At 50.1% G+C, this 24,564-nt stretch overlaps 2 protein-coding genes across 2 annotated transcripts; both read left to right on the forward strand.

Annotated features, from left to right (window-relative positions):
* Window positions 1-2,075: 2,075 nt before the first annotated feature.
* alkbh8 (alkB homolog 8, tRNA methyltransferase) lies at window positions 2,076-9,030 on the forward strand. The gene is given in 13 exon segments (XM_048981556.1): window positions 2,076-2,250; window positions 2,596-2,830; window positions 3,080-3,220; window positions 3,516-3,611; window positions 3,791-3,895; window positions 3,994-4,064; window positions 5,514-5,620; window positions 5,720-5,871; window positions 6,314-6,345; window positions 6,347-6,580; window positions 7,179-7,292; window positions 7,487-7,636; window positions 8,398-9,030. Coding segments are annotated over 13 exon segments (2,079 nt in total). The 5' UTR covers window positions 2,076-2,112; the 3' UTR covers window positions 8,902-9,030.
* Window positions 9,031-9,580: 550 nt separating this feature from the next.
* On the forward strand, window positions 9,581-24,564 carry cwf19l2 (CWF19 like cell cycle control factor 2). Its single transcript, XM_048981394.1, has 18 exons — window positions 9,581-10,176; window positions 13,208-13,318; window positions 14,212-14,310; window positions 14,505-14,630; window positions 14,953-15,072; window positions 15,509-15,599; window positions 16,164-16,279; window positions 16,369-17,042; window positions 17,242-17,365; window positions 17,595-17,675; window positions 18,519-18,647; window positions 19,559-19,696; window positions 21,697-21,909; window positions 22,617-22,733; window positions 23,420-23,575; window positions 23,661-23,741; window positions 23,969-24,070; window positions 24,155-24,564. The coding sequence occupies exons 1-18, from the start codon at window positions 10,084-10,086 to the stop codon at window positions 24,290-24,292; spliced, it is 2,709 nt and encodes a 902-aa protein (XP_048837351.1). The 5' UTR covers window positions 9,581-10,083; the 3' UTR covers window positions 24,293-24,564.

A 24,564-nucleotide genomic window follows, 5' to 3' on the forward strand; every position in this document is an offset into this window, starting at 1 on the left:
GATTCCACCTCTGTTTCCCTACGTCGGCCTTGAGGGACCGGCTCCCTCACCAGGGAAATGCGAAGGTCCCGGTGGTTGTCATGACAACTCCAGCTTCAGCAAGGGACAGAAACCATGACCACCACAGCCTGGCACGCAGCGCAGGATATAAGGCCCCCCTTGCCATAACTTAATAGGCTCGGCTGTGCCAAAAAATATAAAAGACTCTGTCAGGACCTGGTCTTCTCTACAGGCCAATGGGGAGCCAGAACCGGGGCAGGAGTTCAAACAGAATGCAGGAAGGAAGCGCCCCTGACACTCTGAGAGAATGCGCTCACTATCCCTGATGAATAACTCGCTCACTCTCCCTTGTCATCAGTTTGGATGGGAGAACAAGCTCCTGTACTCACACCTTTAGCCTTTGACACACAACACACTGAGCTTCCACATTCCCCTGGGCTTTGTAATTTACCCACGGTTCCTAAAATATCTGGAAAATATAGCAACTAAGCTGAGTCAATTCCCCACATTGCAAACTATGCTTGTTTGAGGGCCATTTTTGGCTCTCAGATGTTTAGTTGCGCTGTGAGGCCCAGAAGTCCATGGCAAGGCATGTTGATCTGGCCAAAACGCATGGGCGCATCGCCACCGGTGTCAGCTGTCCACACCTTCTGCTGCTATGCTGCACTGAAAATAGATTTTGACGGATTATGCCAAATTAAAAAGTGATATATAAAGTGTCCACCTCTCATTAAGGCTCCACATTATGTAACAATGAAGGCAGGGCCAAGCACTTGCATGGTGAGTTTACAAAATAGCAATATGAGCCTTGTACTTAAAGCAAAAAACTAGCGGAGGGCTTTAGTTTAATCGGAGGGCATTTCCAGCACATTCTAGGGGTATAATGAAGTATTAGAGGATGTGTTATAATTATAGAAAGGTGGGCTGAGAGGAGAGGGATTGTTTTTCCATCAGCAGGAGCATAAAGTAGCCAAGCTTTACTCTGAGGGAATCCTGGCCACCAAACTGGAAAGCGTTCAGACCCAGTGATGAAGCGAGACAGGTGGGCTGCCCTATCAAATACATCTATATTTCACCAGATCCCACTCCTCCTGGGGAGGGGGAGGGTGGGCACAACAATACAGAAAAGTCCAGGCCCCCTCTTTGGAGCAGACAGGAAGAATTTTAAGCACGGGAATGCTGCAGCTGATGCCTGCACACCTCCCGGAGGGCGAGCTTAACAGGAGAAGCTGAGCCCCTGCACCAGCACCTCCTCACAGAAGATGCCCAGAATTAGCAGCCCCTCTGTAAAAATCAGGCCACACAGGACCTCTGACACTTTGCCCCGGTTTTACTGCTGTGGCAGGATATGAATCAGCCCATAATACTCTGCATGGCACGGATCACACAAGCTGACGCGGGATTGGCTAATGTAGACGGGAGGGCAGCATAACAGGGGACAAAACATGGTGGCATTGAATGGGTTCTGCATTCACTCATGTTTTGGAGACATGGCAGGACGTCCTTCATCGGGAATGTTGCAGCACGTCAAAGGTCTGGGATATAACAGGGAGAGGTCAGGGATAATACTGTATCCCACCAATCATCAGCTTGCAGCTGTGAATTTCTGACATAAAAGCTACTAAACACATCCTTTCACACCCTGTTTGTTGTGTATGTGTTGGTCTCCACTGTCGAGAACTTCAGACAAACCAGACTGCTGCTGACACACCAGCAGAGGATTCCACTGCAAATCCAAGGGTGAATTTCACAGTGAAGGTGAGGGGGGGGGGGTTTGAGGGACTCGACGAATGCCAGGCGGCAGAATTTTCCAGGAAGTAGTCCAAATTACAAAGAGCTCTATATAATTACCCCACATAAAGAATGGTGTTGGGGTGGGGGTGCTTTGAACAGCTGGGAAGATCTCTTCAGGGACTTTGGCGGTGTACAATGTCAGTGCCAACTTTATAGGGCAAGACAAAAATCTGAACGCATGTGTACGGTCATATATCTATTTTAGTTTATAATACACACACACACACGCAATTTATAATACAACATTTTCTACAAGAATGCAGAGAGGAACTATTTGTCGAAACCTGGTTTCCTTCCGGCAGAATTAGGAGTAGCACCATGGCAACAAACTGCGGAGGGAGTGTGGAAACTGTCAAAAAGAATAAAGAGGACAAAAAACGCCTTCGGAAGGAAATAAAAGTTAGCCATACGTTATTGAGACATGAAGGTATTAATACGGTGTCGTTTCCGACAAAGGTAACTTTCACTGAAATGTATTAGTTCACGTCAATCTCTTTATTAAAGTGGCTGGGATTCATAAAAAAGTAACACAGACGCCGGCAGTTCGTGGTCGCTTTGTTATTTAGTGTAATATTAGCTCATAATTTGATAAAATGTGTCTCCTTCGCAGGTAAACTACCATTCGCGGACATAATCTGAAAATTTAAGCTACGTGAATCTTACAAACATGCAATTCAAAGCAGTTAAATATTAATGATATGGCGAATACGATCATAGCAAACCTTCGAAGATGTGTTGAAAATACTTATAAAAACGAATTGAGGTATGCATAATTCATGGGTGCTCCTTTCCACATTTCAGAACCTGGCAGTGGCTAACGGGGGCCTCGGAAACGGCGTGTCCCGAGAGCAGCTGCTGCACGTGCTGGGACAGTGCGGCCACGTGGAGTGCCTGCTTATGCCCCCCAACAAGCCCTATGCGTTCGTCAGCTACGGGACTGTCAAAGACGCCAGGCGATGCCAGACGTCGCTCGGTGGCAGCCATCTTCTGTGCCAGGGGCAAACTATCACATTGTACTTTTGTTTTGTGGAGAAAGGTGACAGACGGATTTTTTTTAAATGTATGAATTCCACAAACCAGATGTCTACATAACCACGATGTTTTATGTAGCTATACTGTTAGCATGTTGCAAATTAATAAAAAAACACAGAAAGATTAGGTGATATCCCTAATGACCATTGGTTACAGTGTAAAATTCTGTGTTTTTTTTATTTGGCCTAGACAGTGTTACCAAATGAGGCCTCAGCGTGGCTGTGGAACTACTCCCCTCTTTCTGTCTTTGCAGTGGACTACAACTACAACTTCACCTGCTCCAGTATAGAACTTCCTCCTGGCCTCAAGGTGTTGGAGGACTTTGTTACGTCGGAGGAAGAGACTGGTGTCCTGGAAAGTTTGGACTGGGTGTCCCTTAATAATGATGTCACTGGTGTGTAGCTGAGTTTGCATGCCTCGACCCCCCCCCTGTACTTTTCATCTGAGGTCCATAAAGCAGGTCTGAAGTGTTAGCAGTGCAGTGTTTGTGTTACATTCTTTTTCTAGAAAAAGACTACAATGGCTCTGCACAGCGGACTGGTGTCACAGTCTCTGGATTCACTGAGAGATTAATTAATGGCTGTATTGATTTCCGTGCGCTTGGAACTAAAAATGAAGACTAGTGTGATCCTGATTAAGTCATTCCTTTTCTTTCTATTCACATATGTGCCTTCTGTTTCATCATTCAGCACAGAAGAGTCTGAAACACAGGAAAGTAAAGCATTATGGATATGAGTTTCTGTATGAGACCAATAATGTGGACAAAGACAAGCTGCTACCTGGTGGTATGTTTTTTTTTTCATTTTTAAATACATTTCTTTTTTATTTTGGGGAAGTTATAGCGTGTGGTATGTTTGTTACAAGGAAAAGTATGGCGTCATCGACCATGAACAACAGCCTGATCTTTTCTGGAATATTATTGTTATTTTAGACGCTCAGAGGTGAATATTTGCTTTCTCTTCAGGCCTTCCTAGTGCCTGTGACTTTGTGCTGGAAAAGTGCTTGAAGGAGAACATCATCAACATTAAACCCGACCAGCTGACAGTCAACCAATACCAGCCAGGACAAGGTGCCCTGCTTTTCCACCAGAGGGCAGTAGAAGCCTTGCACATTAACCTATTGGTCCAAAGACAGTTTTGTTAAAAAGTCATGCTTTGTCGTTGTTAGGCATCCCACCTCATGTGGACACTCACTCTGCCTTTGAGGACACCATCCTGTCGTTAAGTCTCGGAGCTAAGGTATGGTGCTGATGTTAACTAACGTTTACAGGGGAAATACATTACAGCTGGTCTTTCCTTGCATCACTGTTGATCTCCAAAGGAATGCTGGCCCCAGTGGTCATAGACTGAGAATAGAAAAGGCAGTGGCTCTGTGTGTCAGCCCCGGTGAGAAATGCATACTTACATTTTCTGTCTCCCTCTCAGGTTCCCTGCATTTAATGTTCGTACATGGGCAGTGTTCCTATGTGTTACGCGTTAATCCGAAATTTGATGTAGGAGCAAAATGAAATGGTGCTGAGGTGATCTTCAGGACGTCAAGTAGAGTTGCATGATAACACATTGTGATGTAATCATGATCAGACGGCACATACGCAATAATCACTGGGGTTTGGATGACGGGTGAAACATTTGTCCAGATGCGGGCTCTTTGATTCTATGCGGACATTTACTTGCGCCTACAATTTGGTAAGCAGATCAGTACTGTGCCTAAAACATCAATGAGATGTTTATTCAATTCAGCTAGCAGAGTACGACACATGCTACTGTTTTGGTAAATTTTGGAAGCGATAAGCGCTGAAGTGGCGGTGAAGGTAGGGACAGATCAGCAGCCACAACATGCTTTAAAAGAGGAGAGATTGTGGATAAACCAGGTTAAAGATGTTGGTGTGGCGGTAGTTTTTGCAGTTGAAAGTCAGACATGTTTATTAAACAAGGATATGCCGAATTTCCTTAGACAGTCAAACACAGAGGTTCCAGAACATGTTCCAGCAGGATCTGGCACAAATTAAGCACAGATTAGGACAGACTGTGCACCTGACAGGATTTCTGCGCGCTTGGGCTATTTGCACCCTACGTGCCGTCTCATTTAACGGCGATGTGGGGAATCTGGGAACGTCGTCCGTAAGCCCTCAGCACAGTCACGCTCGAATGGACAGAGGGAAGTTGCTTATTAAAGACAGCTTGTGGTTTGAGGCTTCAGGGAGCAGCTGTGAGGGGGAGCTCAGGAGGAGATGTGAGGACTGTGGAAGCCTTCGCAGATACTCCTCAGTGTGAGCAGTAGCCATCTGATGGTGGAGAGTCCCTCATTCTGTCTGCAGACTGCAGGAAAAGTCTGCCGGAGGTGATGGCCGGTTTCCTCACTAGCCACGATGTCGTCATACATCGGGGAGGCCTGATGTGTGATTAATTTGCTGGTTCTGCTCCCAGGATGCTTGGGGCCTCAGTGTGTGCCCCTACGCCCCCTGCTGGCATTGAGGTGAAGGACAGCAAATCACTTTCCCAGCTCCATCTTTGATTCAGGAGTGGGGGGTGCTTCTCATTTTTGTCGCTGCCTGGGGTTTGTTTCTGTGATGACCATACTGTGTCACCCACCCCGCATGGTTCACTCCTGTATGCATGTGACTCATTTTCACACGATCGAAACCTGACCTGTTCCATAAAAGATATGATCGTTCCTGTCATCCACAGACGGTGATGGACTTCCGGCACCCCGATGGACGCTCGGTCGCTGTGGTGTTACCGAGGCGGAGCCTGCTGGTGATGAAGGGCGAGAGCCGCTACCTCTGGACCCATGGGTGAGGGAGACACTGCCCCCTATGGCCTGGGAGGACTGCGGTTACAGTCGCTGTCTCTCAGGTTATGATTAACTTCTTGATGTCACGTGATTCCTTCAGAATAACTCCCAGGAAACTTGACGTGGTTCCCGCAGTTGGCGGTGAGCGGCCGGGTGTGGTGACCTGTGACCCTCGTGACCTAACGCTGAGTCAGCGCGACACCAGGACCTCCTTCACCTTCCGCAAAGTCCGGCACACCCCATGTGACTGTGGTGAGTCCTGGCGGAAAACTGTGATTTCGGCGTTTATCAGTAGATTTTATTCCTTAACAGTGACATTTGTCTTTGAGCCATAACTAAGGAAACCTTACTACTGTGGGTGCGGCACAGTCTCCTCCCTGCACCTTGTGTGTGGAGTTTGCATTTTCTCCATGTTCTCCATGTTCTCCACCTGTTGCCGGAGGGCTGTGCCCATAGTTCCCAGGATAAGTTCCCCCCACGACCCTGCATAGGTTCCCAGTCCAAAGCTTTTGCACACACTGAGATTCTCTACATTTGCATGTTACTCACTTAACATTTACTAAAAATACACTCTATTCTTTGCTAACAATTAAATATACAGTATGTTCACCATTTCAGCATCATTATTAGCAAAATAACCACGTTCTTCTCCAAGCTGACCTCCTTTCCTCATGTGCGAACACCCCCACCACAGGGTACCCGTCTGCCTGTGACAGCCAGCAGCCTCTGCTGGACCCCCCCGGCCCCCCCCCTCCCTCGCAGCGACACGGATGCCGCACAGCTGGAGTCGCGGTTCGTGCACGCCGTGTACGAGGAGATCGCGGGCCACTTCAGCGGCACCCGGCACTCGCCCTGGCCGAGGGTGGCGGCTTTCCTGCGCTCGTTGGCCCCTGGTGCCCTGCTGCTCGACGTCGGCTGCGGGAATGGGAAGTACCTGGGCGTCCGCCCAGACGTGTTTGCGGTACGAGCCGCTTGGGGTGGCCTGACCACGTCCCGCACCGCCAGCGTCTGCATTGTCTGCTTAAAGAAATCACAGACCTTCCTCTTTACAGCTTAATTCACAGCTTTAAAGCCAGGCAGTATTTGCTGTTGAACAGGGACTGTTCCATAAGGCTCTTGTTGAGCATGACTGCCCCCATGTGGTGCAGGTAATTTTACAACATAGGGTTTTTGTTAAAACACACGGTGAAATATTACTCTGGTAATCCCTAGTCTAGTGACCCCATGATTTCTGATGCCACTGTCAGTTTACGGGACAGGAATGTAAGAGGAGTAAAACGAGTCCAGACCAGGCCAAAGGCCAATCCCAACCTGTGTAGAATCTAAAATCTGACCATTGCCCCCAGTTTGGCATGTAAAAGGTTCTGTTTTACCAGTAGCTTCTGAGCCTTGGGGAGTGCTAACGTGGCTCATAAAATGAAATGAAATTTTCCCCCGACTAAGAGTTTTATGACGAACATTATTACAGCTATCAGTATCCTCCGCATTATGCGAAGATGAAGCAGCTCAAGGCTGCACTGTTGTCTTGCGCAGTGGTTTTATGTGGGAAACGTTATCAGGGCAAGATGGGGAACTGGGGCTCCCAGAGGCCCCCAGCGTCGCCTGCCAGCCTGATTTATGGCTGGTACACAAAATGCACGTTAAACAGGCTGCAGGACCAGGTGGATGCTGCGGTAAATCAGGAGCATAGGTGTCATATTTATTGTTTATAATGTAAATTATTACCCCTGATTACTAGCTTTAGCCTTTTTGCGTGAAGTAAATTCAGCAGTTAATTGTGAGGGTGAAGTCTGTTCAGCTGTGTGAGGTTGAAGGTCAGGGGGAGAGTATTGCTGTACAAGAACTGAGTGCACACTGCCCCCTGCAGGTGGGCTGCGATCGCAGCCAGAGCCTGATGCAGATCTGTGCCGAGCGCGGCTTCCAGGCCTTCACATGCGACGCGCTGGACGTCCCGCTACGCAGCAGCGTGTGCGACGCCTGCATCTCCATCGCCGTCATCCACCACTTCTCCACACAGGTTGGGTGTAGTCACTGGAAAAAGGGCACCTCCCCCTTTTGCCTATGAGTGTCTGCCCTCGCCAGGTTCACTGGTGACATTATCAAGCCAGCCTGCTGCACCGTTTTTTTGGCTGATACTGATAACTAATTTCCTGTAGCACGTCTGTGAAAATTACCATGTTATGTTAGCATCAAACGCTAGGGTGATTAACATTAGCTTACATAAATTTGCATTATGAATCCATTCCGTTCAGCTGTCCTCTTTAAGTAGGAGGTTGGAAATTTTGATGTTCCAAGTTATTGGGAATGCATGACTACCTTGCGATGTGCAATGCGACTAATAATGAATAATATATAGAATATGCTTTTTTTTCCCTTCAGATAATTTATGCGTACCAATGCAGATCATAGGTATCTTCGTGTCTTTTGACAAATCAGGTGGCGATGAGACAATCAGTACGGTTTATTCATACTGTTCATGCTATATGTGCAGTACGACTGGGTACGGCCCGGTTCTTGGTGGCAGTGGAAAACGCAATTTGAATATTCACTAAAGTCTAAATATTGGCCAGCAATATCAACGTCCACATATCGGACTCAGGGTGATGTGTTGACTTTTATAAACGTCGGCTGATATCAAGATGTTATCCAATATATTGTGCACTTCTAGTGTAAACCTTTACATTTTGTACGCCTGGGGGGGATTAAACATGTCAACTATCTAGGATGGCAGTCTTTGTCATGCTAAAAGTATTGTAGCTCACACCGCTGTCTGCCCAGGAGAGAAGACTGTCGGCCATCAAGGAGCTGATTCGCCTGCTGAAGCCGGGGGGGCGGGCCCTAATCTCCGTGTGGGCGCTGGAGCAGGAGTACAACAAGCAGAGGTCCAAGTACCTGAAGAAGACGAAGGAGGAGAATGGGTGTCCAGGGAAGGACTGCGGCACCATCCCACCCCCCCAGGTGCATGCTGGGAAAGATGTCTCCTTGGTACAGAACGATCAGACCACACTGAGCGTACACACCAACCGCACAACATTCAGCTCTCAGGACTTGCTGGTGCCCTGGCACCTGAAGGGTGTGACACAGAAGAGCCCGGAACCACCGGCTCATCTCACGGACAGCGTGACGGAGCCCACATCTGGCCCCATTCTTCATCGCTACTACCACGTCTTCTGTGAAGGAGAACTGGAGGACCTGTGTCGGAAGGTCGAGAATGTGACCGTTCAGAGCAGCTACTATGACCAAGGGAACTGGTGCATCATTTTGGAAAAGACTGATGCATGAGGGCATCAGGAAGTGATCTTACCGTCTGATCCCTGGATGACAGCAATGTCAGAATGAAGTGCCACTGTCAGTTTTACTGCAAAATTTCAATAATGAAATGAAAGAGGATTAATAAAATTTGAAATATGAGTACCCTTCATTTTTAAAAAATATCCACTCAGGGATTTTTCAGTTTCCGTTCAACAGCTTTGCTCTCTCTTCTCGCTCTATCCGCATTTACTTTTCTGAGCAGACACTTTCGTCCAGAGTGATGGACGAGTGAGACAATTTGCACATTACAGATATATGGCTGTTGAGCAGTCGACCAGGAGAAAGTACAGTTAAGCTGAGCTTTCAATATATGCCAAATTACAAGTGTAAGCAGTTTTGGAGCAAGAGTTACACTACGTCTGCCAAACAAAGCAATAATAAGACAATCAAATTAGAAGCATTCAGGGAACAAGCATGGTGTGATGAAGGCTAGTGGAGGTGTTTCTGAAACAGGGATCTTGAGGGTGGAGAGGGAATCTGATGGCCAAATGTGATTTGGCAGCGCATTCTGGCATCAGGGATGTCTGGAGTGAGCCGTCTATGGTGGAGGGATCTCCCAGGGTGTGTTTTTCCCCGCTACACTACTCCTCGATCTCTTTCTCATTGGGATCTGCAGTGATGCCCTTCAGCATTCTTTAATAGGTTCGGTTTATTGGTAGCGGCCGAGGATGGCTTTCACAGAATAGTTTTAATAAGTGACGGTAGAGATTAAATTATTCATTATATTGCTGTGTGGTTGGAGCTGTTGGGTGATGTCCAAACACGTTGCATATGCAGGAAACCTACTGAATCCTTTCTATGGGATAGCATCACTTGTTAAAAACCCTTGAAGAGAAGAAAAAAAGAAACCGAAAGTTATCTGACGCTCGTTTTAATGAGTAGTGATATTATACCATTTTGTAAAGGGCTTGTAACCGATTGCTTCCACTGACACATATGTGGGTTTAATAGTGGAACCTTTTATTGAAAAATTGGAATGATACAAGAATGTAGTATGAGTGGCCTCAGCGTCTTGTGAGAAACTGCACAACACACGATCACGTCTTAGACATTTAAGATTTCTGTTTTTGGGTGAGCTTAAGGGAGCTCTTCCGTCGGAAACGAGGGGTCTATTGTCGTGAATGACTTTACGACAGTGTTTCCGGCAATGTCATGGCGGCGTTCGGAGGTACGTTTGAAAGTTCAGAAAGCATCGAGAGCAAGAGAGAATCTAAGCGCAAAGAAAGAGAAGAGGTGCTCCGAAAGGTAACTAATAACCCGAAGCAGCCTAGCCAGTATGTTCGTATGGAGGCCGCTAATCGACCAAAAAAGCGTTTGGGCTTAGTGTGAGAACGCGGTGGCTAACATTAGTTAGCTTGTATCTGAGCCGAAGCTCAAAGATGTGAATCTTGTAATAATATTATTGTCCGCTATGTCATTTGGAGGCACACCTGGTGGAGGCTCCGCTTGGTTAGCCAGATTGACCTATACAGTTCTCGTCTATTAGCTCTGTCTCCTCTGTTTGTATGTTTAATTGTCGGAGTGACATGGAGAAGAAACAGCGAGGCCCCACTGGCTTTTATACTGACGGTAGCTGTACTGTCTTATGTGTTACACCCGGTGACTGTCCACCCACTGCATTGTGTTTCACGCTGTTTTAAATATTCCACTTCTCCATTTTACAAGAAATTTACTAACTCTGTGATCATTTACACATCTTTCCCTCGTAGCACAACCTGTTTATTGCTTATTTGCTGACCGCTTGTTCTTCCATAGCACTGTCTTGCAGTGTCTCTCATTGCACTGTCTGTACTTATGTCTCACCATGCATCTGTCCCCATCCTTGCAAGTTTGGCACAAGAATTTCACTATGTTCCTCCGAACAGATGTGACGATAAAACTTAAATTTAATGGGAACGTATTTATTACCACAGTAAAGTCACCAGCGAACTAAACAGTTTCTAACATCACCAGTTAATCTGGGTATTTGATACACATTGTCTGCGTTGCTATTGGCAAGAATTTCTTGCTTTACGATACATGAAGGCCTCGTATCAAGCTGTGTTCCCTTAAGACTTGTAGGTTTTCCGAAAGAGTGTAGTGGTCTGGGTGTGAGTTAATGGGTTTTCCTCGTGTATTATGGGGATTTTACACGGGAAATTAAACTCTGCCCAGGTGGCAATCCTAATGCCAATGCCAGGGGGAAGCGTGCTTATTTCAGACATCAGACTGCTAGATGTTGAACCCTTTCAGATGGACTCGGTTCATTTAACACCACATTATAAACGCGGCAACGATCAACTTCATTCCCCACAGGTAGCCCGCCGGCCAGTAGATGTCGCTGTGTCCCTTCCCAAAACTTACTTCAATTATTATTAATTCGTTTTCCTCTGGCTGTTGACTGTAATTGGTTTTGAGTTACAGATTCTGTGTTACATGGACATGAGTTGGTTTATCTAAATATCTAATATTTAGAGCTGGCCACTAATTTTTGGGTTTAGTAATTGGTAACTATATGGTAGTTTTAGGGAAATGTTTATGCTTAAGTATGTTATTTTGAGGGTCCAAATCAATAAAATGTTTCTTTTGAAAAGTGCACACTCATTAATCTTTCTGAAAGAGTTAAGAATTGACATCTTGATTTGCTCTAATTTAGCTACTCAGGCTAATGCAAGTATAATGTTATGGAGAATGAACAGCAAACATGGAGCAGATCTGTGATTATTTTCAGAGAGAAAACATGGAGCTGTGCTCCTACACTTCCGTGGCTCCTGTGCGAAGCGTCTTCCGTATGATCCAACAGGACAATTACCCAGCGGAAGCAGCGCGTCATTGCTGATAATTGCCTTGTTCTGTGTACGCGTTTCTGTTGGGCTTGTTTGTTAATCCATTCACACTCAAGCACCGTAAATTACCAAGGAATAAATGCCTTCCACCTGGGTCCAGGCCAGGTGGCCGGTAAGCAAATCCTGCCCCCTGCTGATAAGATGCTTTGCTTTGGTTTGGGGGGACGTCTGTCCACAGTGAGCTTGGAGGATAGGCTAATAGTGTGTGGTGTGTGTGTATGCTGTTACACACTGGTGCTTCAGGTAGCGGAATCGTAATCGCCGATGGGATATTTCCGCAGCCCGTCAGGCCTGGCAGTAAATGACGTCCCATCTGCACTGGAAGCCCATGTTCTGTGGCATTACTCCGTCGTGTGACAAAACATTTATCCCGTCCAAAATGGATGTGCGAGGCCTCCCCCTGTCTGCAGTCATTGGAAAGGTTGGAGGTGCGACATATACAGGTGACAATATGTGGCTTTGGGACCATGGGGAGGGGGGTGGCAACAGAGAGTGGAGGTCAGGAGGTCGGTATCATCCACCCACTGGCTTGCTGATTACCACCTTGGGGGGGGGTCTGTAAAATTCCCCCCAGTCCCATATCTCCCCTGCAGCTGTGCTAGGCTTCCCTCTGTAAATAGTCACACGGTAAGCAGCTGGAGGGGGAGGGTGATGAGCAGGTGGGGGCCTAATAATGTGGTCACGCAATGACAATGAGTTAAGTGCTGTTAAGCTTGGAGAATCAGTTAGGAACTCGCATTGTGCTGGCGCCCCATAGGATCAGGAGGTTAAGGTCTTCAGAATGACCAGCTAAGCTCTTTGCAGTGTTTCCCCCAGGTTTACAGCTTTGGGGGGGGCAGACGGACAGATGGACACCTAAAAAACGCAGATATTTTTCTCTGCTTTTCAGGTGGTTGACGTGACATATTTTCTGACACACACTCTCTGTCCGCTGGTGGGAGTGTGCTCACCTGTGTGTGCATGGAGGGGCGGAGCGCCGCCGTGCGCGATACAGAGAGCAGAGGAGAATTGCAAACGCGCGACCGTGCAGAGACAAAAATGACAAGCTGTCGTGTAAATAAGATAAATAACATGAGGCTATTTAGTTTGTTTAATAAAGAGACAATGTATAGACCTGTTCTATAGGAAAGGTAACCATAAATGACTTCTGTTGTGATCTGGTGCTACATAGAAAATAAAATTAAATAAAATTAAGTTGACCTTTAAGGGGTGGCGGGAGGTGCTGTTGGGGGGGGGGGGGCGGGAGGTGCTGTTGGGGGGGGGGGCGGGAGGTGCTGTTGGCTTCCCTGTAATGTGATGGTAGGGGAAACATTGCTTTGTCATAAACATCTTAGCTGTGAGCTTGGTGTCCGGTGAGGTGAAAGTGCCCCGCCCACCTCGAGCAGAGGCGTAGCTTGGTCCACCCTGCGTTTCCATGGAAACCCACCGCGATGCTGCAATGTCCCCTGCAGGCCAAGGAGAAGTTTGAGAAGGAGGAGAGGAGGAAGGACCTGAAGAGGGCCCGCGGAGAGGGTACATGGATGCTCCCTGACGTGGACCTGAAGCTGCAGCAGCTGGAGCAGGTGGGTGACACTGGGGCGGAGTTCTGCAGTGTCTGTGCCGGCCCGGGGCGCGCCCTCTTACAGCCCCGCGGACTCATCCGGGAGCCCCCTGGCGAGAGAAGCTTTATGCCTGCATGTGCGGATGGCGAGTGTGCCAGCTGCGGGCGGCATGGGGCGGGTCAGCTGTGTGACTGCTGACCGGTGACACCCACAGAGAACCGGCAGAGTACGTCAGGCCTCACTGCCGGTGTCGATGCTGACTGGCTGACAGGGTGACAGGCTGGTCTGAGCAGAGTGGCCTGAACCACAAGCTCTGGGTAAAGGCCTTGGCCAGAAACAGGCAGGCCGCCGCATCCGAAGGCAGCGCTGATGTCACACCTCCCCGCCACTCTGCTGTGATCCGCTTGGCCAGGGTGACGACTGCATTGGGTGCCTGATTGATCCCTGTGTCGTGTATCCTTGCCCGGTAATTCCCCCCAAGCCCAGAGTGAATTACCTGGGGTGGGGGGGATGCTTCCTGTCGGCCTCGTGCTGATCCCGAACCTCGCTAACCCCCGTTTCAGGTGAGGGTCATGGCCTCTGGTCCCCGGGGTTCGTATGCATTTCCTTCAGACTCTCCTCCTGTCATCTTCCTGTATTAAAGTCCTGTACATTTTCCCAGTCCCTGTATTAAAAGGCCATTACAGTTGCTTAATTTGCCCCAGCACTCATCACTTAGTTCGCTTAAACAAAAAAAAGCCATTGGATGTCGGTGACCCCGCCCCTTTGTTCTCATTGGACACTGACTTTGCGGCTCCTCCCCTGGCCACTCTGGGTGTGTACCAGTGCTTGTGGCTGTTTCTACTCCCTTGTCACCCGTGTGACACCCCCCCCCCACACAAACGTCAGGTTTAACCCCCTTCCCTGTTTCCTAGGAACACAAACAGAAAAAGAAGAAGAGCAAGAAGGACAAGAAGAAGAAGGCAAAGAAAGAGAAGAGGAAAGTGGAGGATGTGTCCAGCGGCAGCTCGGAGGTGAGCGTGGGGCTCGGGGCAGGTGGTGGCTGATCAGGGCGTGGATCTGTTTGCTGAGTTTAAGCTGTGGCTTTGGCTCCGGCCTTTAATCCCGAACCTGACACCTGTGCACCTTCTATGGTGTAGAAGGTCTGAAGACAGGAGTAGGACCTTGGACTGTCATATGTACATTTTGCTGGATCTGTGGTGTGTAGGGTTCTGAGGAGGAGTGGGTGGAGTCCAGGCCGGTGGTGGAGGTCACAACCAAGCCTTGGAAGATAGGTGGGGAGAGCCGGCCAGAGGTGGCTCCTGAGGAGGTCGCTGAGGCCGAGCTGAAGCAGGTGAGTCATGAACCTCGGGGTCTCCACTGCGGAACGGACTGCAAGAGAGCGATTAAAAATCTGCGAGTTGGGCATTTGTCTCAGACCATGGAAAACAGTAATGTGAGCATTTAAAGGTTACGATCTGATTGACGCCAGACTGGAAAGTACATTCAGAGGGAGGCATCCCATAATGAGCTGGTGAAAAGGGGAGTGCTGCGGGTGTGTTTGCCTGCTGACGTGGGGGTTTTCTCTTTTGTTGGGGTGTCTCTGGCATGTGAAGCTGCCGGCGCAGGTGTCAGTCCTCCTGTTTGTCCTTCTGATCTGACCTTTACCGTCACAGAGAGACGAGTGGATGACCTTTGACTTCCTGTCCATGAGGACCACGTCTGTGGTGGAGAAGAGGGCGGAGAAGGAGAGGGAGAAGGAGGCGGACCGGGAGAGGAGCCAGATGCTGGAGCAGGTGTGTGCTTACTGGAAATTTCTCCTGTAACTTTTATCTTAGCTTCCACTCTGAAAATGTGCGCTAATTAATTATAGCGCCTTTTCTCTGCCTTAATGGCTGCTGCTGGTCGATCACATGATGGTTGTTTCCACATCGGGCTCATTGGAGGCCAGGCTTGAGTTTCCCCTCTTCTTTGGCATCTCCTGTCCTGAGAACATGAGCAATCTCTCCACAGGCGTCCTAATTTCCCAGTCTGCTAAGGGGGGGCCGCAGCTGTCCCCAGTCTACTGGAGGGACGTGTCTGGGTCACGGAGACGGGAAGCCTGGGGGTGTGAAATAAACCCGCTGTGATTTCCCGCTGATTTCTTGCCTGGGGTTCTCTCCTGCCTCGGTGGTGATTTATACCGGTTCTGTCTGATGACCCTCATCCTTTCTGTGCTCCCCCCTCCCCCAGGCCGGCCTGCACAAGCTGGAGCTGAACCCCTACTGGAAGGACGGGGGGTGCGGCCTACCCCCAGAGGACATTGCTGCCCCTGCCCACAAAGGTAAGTACCCCCCAACAGAGGGGCAGTCGTGATTCACGGCCCAAACTCTGTCATTTGGGTGATATTGTAGTGTTTCAGGAACCATTCGAAATGATAGAAACCAGGTTTTATTCTCTTTGTTATATTCCAGAGGTGCCATGCATGTTGCTAAATGTTCACCACTAGGTTCACCACTGAGGCCACTTTTATTGTTACTAATATAATATAAAACTCTTACTGAAACCAATCCAGTCCTCGACGCCCCACAGCCGGCACCATGTTTTTGGTCTCTCCAAGCTCCCTGCCTGACAGTCAACATTTTTGCTCTGGGGGGAGCAAAAATGTGGACTGTCTGTGGGTCCCCGAGCCCCGGATTGGGAAACACTGACTTAAACAGTTGAAATGATCATATTCGTTGTATTGATCATATGCTTCTGAGACGGATGTTCTCTGATATTTGACTTTCTGCCCATCAGTCACTTGGTACCAAGCTTGCCGAGTGTCTCTGTACTAGCTATGGGTCTCCGCTGATGGCTGAGGTAGAACTATCCAGCTAAATAGTGTGCCCCCCCCACCCCCCCTAAGCTGCGGTGGTGGATGACGGTGGCCTGAGCTGGCTGCGCGGGTCCTACCAGCGCATGAAGGAGCAGGCCGAGAGGGAGAGCCGCAGCCTGGCGCAGGTGGTGTCCGAGCGATACGGGGTGAGTCTGGGTGTCTGGGCAGGAGTGACGTCAGCCGTTGGGCCGCCTGCCTGCTTTTACACCTCCGTTCCTGTTCTGATCTCCCACAGTCATTGGAGAAGTTTCAGAAGAGGCTGGAGGAAGCGGAAAAGGTCGCCAAAGCCCAGAGAAGGGGGCCTGGGCGTGACAGGAATGAGGGAAGCGGGTGGAAGAGGCCGGGGACCACGGATGACAGCTCAGACAGAGAGCAGGAGTCCGATCGGGGCCGAGGGGGCGAACGGAGTCACCTGGAAGGCAGGGGTAGCAGGAGAGACCGAGACCGGCATGGTGACCGGGACAGAGATCGGGGGAGGGGACACCCTGACCAGGACGGGGACAGGAACCGATACAGGGACTGGCAGAGCAGGAGGGACAGGGGGGGCCGGGCAGATGAGTCCGGGCACAGAGCCACGGAGGACCCTCTCCTCCGCAGAGAGAGCCCTCGGCCTGCGGAAGACCGGGCCAGGCTGCTTCCATCCAGCAGCTCGCTGAAGGCCCGGTTCCTGAAGCCCACGGAGGACGAGCCGGGTCCGGCCTGGGCAGGGTCACACCAGGGCACCAGCGGGTTCCTCAAACCTCGCAGCGAGGGCACCCACGAGGGTACCCGTCCAGCTTGGAGGAAGCTGGGCCCAACTGGGGAGGATGGCGCGGGAAGGGCGGCTGGGAAGACCGTGTCGGAGATCCCTGAATCGGAACGCCGGTCCCCGGAAGGTCATGGAGGCAAGGATGAGGGATCACCATCCAGGTTAGCCAATGTTTACTGAATAATCCCACAAAGTGTGGTTTGTGTTGCTGAGGGATTTTGTCCTTTGTCTTGGGGGTGGGGGGCAGCGTGAAGCCCACTGCCTCTTGTTAGGGTGGAGATGAAGGCAAAGCTCTGGAGCTTCGACCTGCTCAGACCAAACAGAGCAGCCTGGTGTCTGAAATATTTGACCCCGTCTTAGGGCCACGGAGTCAGAGAGTGGGGAGGAAGAGGAGGAGGTGGAGGAGGAGGAGCTGATCCTCACCGATGAGGAGATGAACAAGCTTGGGGCCAAGCTGCTGAAAGCTGAGCTGATGGGAAACAAGGTGAGCTCCTTCTGAGGGAGCGGACATTCACAGGAGCGCGTGTGGAAGGCCGTGGAAACGCGTCACTGGTCAGAATGCGCTTTGCTCTGGAGCGCCCCCTCCAGTCTGTAAGAAGTGCAGCGTTTTCCCAGGCCTCCTTCCTTGCTGTGCTAACCGGGGTGGGAATGTCTTCTCAGCTTAGGCGGATTCTGACTGTCTAGTCTTTCTGCTCTCTCTCACACTCTCTCAGGAGCTGCAGGAGAGGCTGACATCCCAGCTGGAGGCTGCCCGCCGGACCAAAGAGAAGCGAGCTGAAGGCGGCGGGAAGCAGGTGGGGGAGTGGACAGGGGGCACCGTGCTCTGCTTTAACCCCCCCCAAGCCTACTTTCTCGCTCAGCTTGAGGGCACGTGATGTCTTCCTCATGTGGCTGACCCAGAGGCAGTGGCCAGTACTACGAAGCGGGGTTACTGGCTTATCGGGGTAACTTGTCGGATTTAAGGTTTAAATGGATTTCATATTTGTTCAGTTACATTATGCCCAGACCACCTTAAATCCGACAGGCCCCCGGTCTCTGGATGCCCTGTAATGTTACACTATGGGACCTTTTCACCAGCGTGGTGGACCTGCCTCTTCTAGCGAAAGAGTTGACAGCAACAGACCCATCGACATTAGTGAGGCATTACAGTAACGGTTCCCATAGTGCTTTACCCATTCAGCTCAGCATCTCTCTGCTTATTAATCAGGCAGATCGTTCTTATTATATCACAAGAGTGGATTAACTACTGGCTGAGTGTCTGTGGAAAGTCTTGCCAGGATCAGCCACAGAATCCTGCTGCTAAAGGCTTAGCGTCCGGTGCTAATTAGGCAGGTTTGGTGGCTCTTCCCGGAGTCGATGAGGATTTGATTGGCTGATGTTGAGTGTAGATTCATCAGCATTGTGTTCTCGCCCTGCTGAAGCTGACCTGACTCTGTGTGTGTGTGTAATTTTCACAGCTTTAAGGGCTAGCTTGTCCCCACATACTTGTTTAAGGGTTTTCTTGAATAAATGAGATTTGCTTCCAGTTCCTTAACTGCTATGCCACCTGCTGCCTGCCTGCGGTATTGCTTTATCAGATACACTGTGACTTGTGCACTCCTGTTTTTCTGGTGACCCTTCTGCTGTGTCTGAATCAGGTGTCCAGACGGGTGGAGGAGGATCAGGAGGTGGTTCTGTACCGGACCGATCAGATGGGTAGGGCGTGGCCCGTCAAGGGCCCGTCAGAACCCCAGGAGCCCCGGGGAGGACGCAGGAAGAAGACAGCGGTAAGCTTAGGCAGTACCTCTGCCATGTTCCTGTGGGGTGGCTGCTGCAGGGGGCGAAGGTGAACTCCCACCTTTTTAGTTTAATGGCGTATGTTTAAGGCTTCATGTAGGAGTTTCATGTCTAGTCTGTGTTTTAAGACCACATGTTTGCACTGCCCCTTTTAAGCACGGCCCTCTGTGTGGATGTGGGCGGGACAGTCTTTGCGGTCGGACGAGCTGATTGGCTAGCCCTTTGGCTGCAAGAGCACATCTGCTCTTGCTGCGAGATTTATGCTGTTTATGTCAACATGGTGCTTTTGAGTCAGTTTGTGTCTGAGGGCCATTAAAGCGGATCAAGTGGCCTCAATGGTGGGACGGCCTCTTCATGCCGCGCTAAACATGTTTCTAAAAGCAACACTCTTTGTGCGGCCACACCCCCAGTAATGCTGCTGTTCCAAAGTACAGGGCCCCCCTGGTAACGCTGCATTACCAAGTACCCTACCTCTTAAGGCCACACCCCCTTGCAGGGCTTGGTTACGTTCAGCCCCAAGGAAATGTTGCAGAATGTTTATTTGATAAATGAAAACGGTGGTCACATGGCTAGAATCCATTGTGGGCAGTGCCTTGTTAACTTTGCATGTTGCTGCTGATTGGGTGAAACCTCAGCAAACGAGAATGTCTGTCATTCAACCTAGAAGCCGTAACAAAATATCGCACATTGTTTTCACGTTGAACGTGCCCCCACTGTCACAAAGTACACCCTCCTTAAAGCCACACCCTTTGGTAATGCCACCGTCACTATGTACATGCCCCCTTGAAGCCACGCCCCTCTTAATGCTGATGTCACTAAGTACACACCCCCTTAAGGTCACCACACCTTCATCCCACAAGATTAGCTGACTTGCATGGTTATCTCTGCCCCACCCTGTCAGATCGAGACTCACCGTGATGGTGAGCGCGTCCGCTATTTCCAAGACGACGACGGTATCGACCTACAGGAAATGGTGCGCCGGGAGAAGATGAGCACCGCGGGAGACCAAAATGCCCTGTACTCTCGCATGGCGGCCAAGGTGGGCGGGGCCTCTGTGCTCAGTGTGGCCACTGAGGTCTTGTTTGTTAGTTGGAAGCTTTGTGGCTTCTGGATAATAAAGTGCTGATATTTGGGGCTGTCAGAGCTGCTGGGGAGTTGGGGGTCTGCAGAGTGGCTGTGGCATTCCTGCACGTGGTCCAGACAGACTGGGCTGGAGTAGCTGAGCTTCACTGACTGACTGTGAGTGTGAGAGAGAACGCGTCTACGTTCTACGTTCTACGCTTTTGTGTACCCTCATGCATCCTGGGAAGGTGCCTCAAGTGGGTTGGAAGTGTCTTTTCTAGAATAGGACCAAAGCAGGGACCTCGTTTGTCATTGTTCCTCCCGCTGGAATCTTCTGTAACACAACTGCCGAACATTCCAGCCAGTGCTGGTTCCCTGGAGTGGGCGGAATCCTGGAGTGGGCGGAGTCAGTTATATTAACATTTCAGGAAGGCCTGGTATTAAATAGCAGGTGGCACACGTCTGTTTAATTTGGTTTCTTTTCTTAACAAAGGCGAACAATCTGTGCTGCTCTCTTGTTACTGAAATCGGAGGAAACAGTCTACAGTGAGGTGTCTCTCTACCAGCTCCTGTCCTCCCGCCCGATGGGGACGGGCTTGTGTCTGACCCCCAGGGCGCTGCTGGATAAGCTCTCAAAAAATGCAACGTGTATGATCCGGGGTACACATGTGGTTTGCGTATGAAATATTAACGTGCCTAATATGTGTAAATCCTTTAGGGGGCAGAGCATTATTAATAAAGTACAAAGACGTCAGTGTTGCCATGGCGATTCAAAATGAACGTGGTAAACATTACACCTTGAGCTTTCAGCCGTGCCTCGGTTTCCAGCCCCATTGTCGGTCTCCGTGCCGCTCGATAAATACGGGTTTGGTTTCCAAGGCCGGATTTCTGTAAATGACGCAAAAAAATTCTTGAAATTTCCCAAAATCAGTTGTAAATAAACTGCGACATAAGTGAAGGGGTGACAGAAATCTGTAATTTGTTTAGAAGCCCCCCCCACCCATTTTCTGGGGACCCCCGTCATGCAGTTGGACCGTGGATCCAACACCAAGCCGCTCCTCCATCGCCTTTCATGTCTGGCGTGGTGTTTGTTTGGTCGGAGACGTTTTCATTGTTAAATCAGAGGTGAAAATTAATTTCGTTTCGATTTGTCTGTGTTTTAGTGATTGGGGGTATATCTGTTCGTCGTTTGGGGGGCTTGGGGGGGCTGTAATTACGAGGCCAGCGTCACACGGCAGGAACGCACATGTACCGTCCTGCTGCCCGCAAACGGCACGCCTGATCCGTCCATGCAGACACGCCTTCCTCACAGCTCACAACGTTTCCATGGACACCGGTCTGGATTATCCCCCCTCCTCCCTTGATTATGTAGCCTTTACAGCACTGATCGCTGTAAAGGGCTGTCCTGTGCTGTGGATTTAAATTGCCTTCCACTGCACTTCCTGCTGCCCATTTAACTGGCCAATCCCGTCTCGCCAAAGCGCTGGCTTATGCTGACTCCGCCCACCCAGGCGTGGCTTCTGCGGAAACTGCAGGGGGTCTTGTCCAAAAGGCCTGGTGTGGCGTCCTGCGTGTTAGTCGACGTATCGCTAGACATTCCCGTGGCCCCTCCCCCTTTATCTCCTACCACTTCCTTCCCACCCCAGTCTCCCAAAAGGCCGTTTTGATTGGCTTAGAGGAAAACGACATTGTGAAAGAAGCGCGGTCCGTTTCAGGCCCAGTCCGGTCCTGATGTTCCTGTCCTGTTTGCATGAAAATGTGACCATATTTCCAGCACCTTGGTTGCATCTTGGCTGGTGTTTCAGTTTTCCTGTGATTTTATTTAAATGTGTGTAAATTCAGAGCTGGGCTTTGGCCGACGCCTGCAAACCGGATCTCAGCCGTTAGATCCCCATACCAGGCTCTTCTGGTCAAGCAGGGTTAAGGGGACGAGCACGTGTGACAGAGGTGACGTCTTAGCTGTGCCGTGTGCCGCAGATGATGGGCAAGCAGGATGGAGACAACTACACGCTGGACGACATGTTTGTGTCGAGTGCGGCCCAGAGAGAGCGTTCCGGCCGGGATGAGCAGCGCCAGCGTGACCGGGCCGTACGAGAGCACCACCGGATGGCCGGCGCCATGGACAAGTGTCCTCACTGCTTTGACAGCGCTCAGCTGCCCAAGCACCTGGTGGTGGCCATCGGAACTAAGGTACCGGGGGCTCTGGGGGGTGGGAACTGAGTTACGTGTCTACATTGTCATCGTAGATTTACTGCGAGACTTGGTGTGTGTTCTTCATCTGTGCTACAAACATTATTATTATTATTCCTATTAGTTATTTAGCAAATTATTTAGAATAAATAAATGTATGTGTGTGTACGGTGTAGTGCTGTCATAAATTTCATTTAGCAGTGTTGTAAATGTAACAGCATAATATGAAATAGAAAGTAGCAACAGTCAAGTGGTTATAAAATGATCAACATTGTAAATGTTGCTCATTTTTAACTGTTTGACTGCTACTGATAAACCGGCCGTGAGATCAGAGATCTGTCAGGACCCTGAGAGCCACTAGTCTGGCTAATAATCGGGCTAGTGAGTGTGCCTCTTCGTCAGGCCTTGTCGTTAGCTGCCTCTCAGCCCTTTCTCCAACATCCTGCCGTGTGAAAAGGTCCTCTACCGATTCCCCATTGCCCACAATCCTCTCTTGGTCTGTTCGAAATAAAAGCCTGGGAATATAGACCCTGCCTCCTACTGTAGGAATTTAGACCTTGCACTGTACAGTGTAGAGTTTAAAGGAGCATCTTAAAGCATTTAGTCTGTGTCGTACCCTCTCAGGCTGCCTGGCACACAGCCCGGTCAGTGCACCCTAACCCTAACCCCCCAGGCCTTTCTCTACACCCCCCCCCCCCCCCCCCCAGGTGTACCTCTCCCTGCCCAACGCCGTCTCCCTCACAGAGGGACACTGTCTCATCTGTCCACTGCAACACCACACGGCCTCCACCGCCCTGGACGAGGATGTATGGGCAGAGGTGCAGGTAGGCAGGGGATCCCCGGCCCCCCCCTCCCTTCACATTTATTCCTCCCCATTTTCTTTCTGGGGTTTCGGTTGCTATCCTTACAGTTCTGTACTGAGTTCATGATCTCGACCACATTGTATTCATAGGCGGCTTCAGGTTAGTTTTAAGACCATGTGCAGCCCATGTATGTGACCCCCCCCCCCCCACACACACACACACACACAGTAATGATTGCTGTTCATCTCTGCTGGGCTTCCTGGCCTCTCATTAGTGTAATTAGGTGGGTCCGTTACAAAGAGTGATGTCTGTGAATATTGGTGTGCACAGGGCTCCAGCCCCCGCGAATTACAGCTCGTGGCACCAGGAGGCAGCCTGTTGGATGGACTGACAGATAGTGACCCAAATGCTATACATACACACACACACACACACACACACACACACACAAACACACCCCGGTCCTGACTAGGCCACACATCTTGGTGTAGCAAGATCAGTTAAGGACCTGAACCCAAAAGTTCCCAGTTCAGTTGCCGGCAGGGGCCCTGCTGTTTGACCTTTGAGTTGCTACTTAACCTGACCTGCCGCTTCGGAATATCATATGTGTGAAAATCATGGGTTGCTTTGGAACTTCGGAAAACGAATCCATGAATTAATGGAACGCAGGCAGCGTTGCCCACTGTAAGGACTGGATGTTTGTGCAGATATTCCGTAAAGCGCTGGTGAAGATGTTCCAGGAGCAGCACCTGGACTGCGTCTTCCTCGAGACCCACATGAACCCTAAGCGGCGCCTCCACATGGTGTACGAGTGCGTCCCCCTCCCCCGGGAACTGGGTGATATGGCGCCCATATACTTCAAGGTACGCGCGTCTTGAGGTTTGTTCTGCCCCCCCTGTCTTTCTGATTCCTCGGTGACACGCCGGCACTGTACTGTCTGTCCCCCAGAAAGCCATCCTGGAGTCTGATGAGGAATGGGCGATGAATAAAAAGCTGGTGGATCTGTCTTCAAGGGATGTGCGGCATGCTGTGAGTGTTTCCCCCCTCTGGTGAACCGTCGTCGCTGGGTCTGAGGATGAAAGCAGTATGAATGATGACTGGAAATGCGCCGTAAGCCTGGGATGAGCTGGATCGGGATTCGATGCCCCTGTGGTGATGTGATAGGCTGTGACAGATACTTGACAGATCCTATTGGCTCTCCTCTGCGAAGCCCTGCCCTCCCCATCGCCACATAACATCCTTGGTCTCTCTTTAAGGTCCCCAAAGGTCTCCCGTTCTTCTCGGTGGACTTTGGGCTTCAGGGAGGATTCGCTCATGTCATTGAGAACGAGCAGAAGTTTCCTCATTACTTTGGGAAGGTCCGTCTCCGAACCTGCTCACCTCCCAACCCCAAGCCCGTTGTGTGGTGTTAAGGCTCTGCTGACTCCCTCCTTCACCCCCAGGAGATCCTTGGGGGAATGCTGGACCTGGAACCCCGGAGATGGCGAAAGCCAATGCGGGAAAACTTTGATGACCAGAGGAAGAAGGTCCTGCAGTTTGCACAGCGGTGGAAGCCGTTCGACTGCACCAAGACTGACTGATCAGCCAGGATGGATGGACTCTAACCTGGACCCTCACATGACCCCTAGGGGGCACAGACTCGCTCATTGTGCTGAAGGTGGAGAGGCCCCCCCCAGTGTCAGATCCCTGGGTGTCACAAACATGTGCCCCTGGTTTGACTCTGGGGCCAATTCAGATCTGTTAGGGTTAGGAACCGTGTCTATTAGTCACTCGGAATGCTGGTTTTAAAGTGAATGTTTTTTTTTTTTTTTTTTTTTTTTTTAAGAATTAAAGCCTAAGAATTTGTTTGGTA

Source organism: Brienomyrus brachyistius, chromosome 17 (assembly GCF_023856365.1).
Source record: "Brienomyrus brachyistius isolate T26 chromosome 17, BBRACH_0.4, whole genome shotgun sequence".
Taxonomy (NCBI): Eukaryota; Metazoa; Chordata; class Actinopteri; order Osteoglossiformes; family Mormyridae; genus Brienomyrus; species Brienomyrus brachyistius.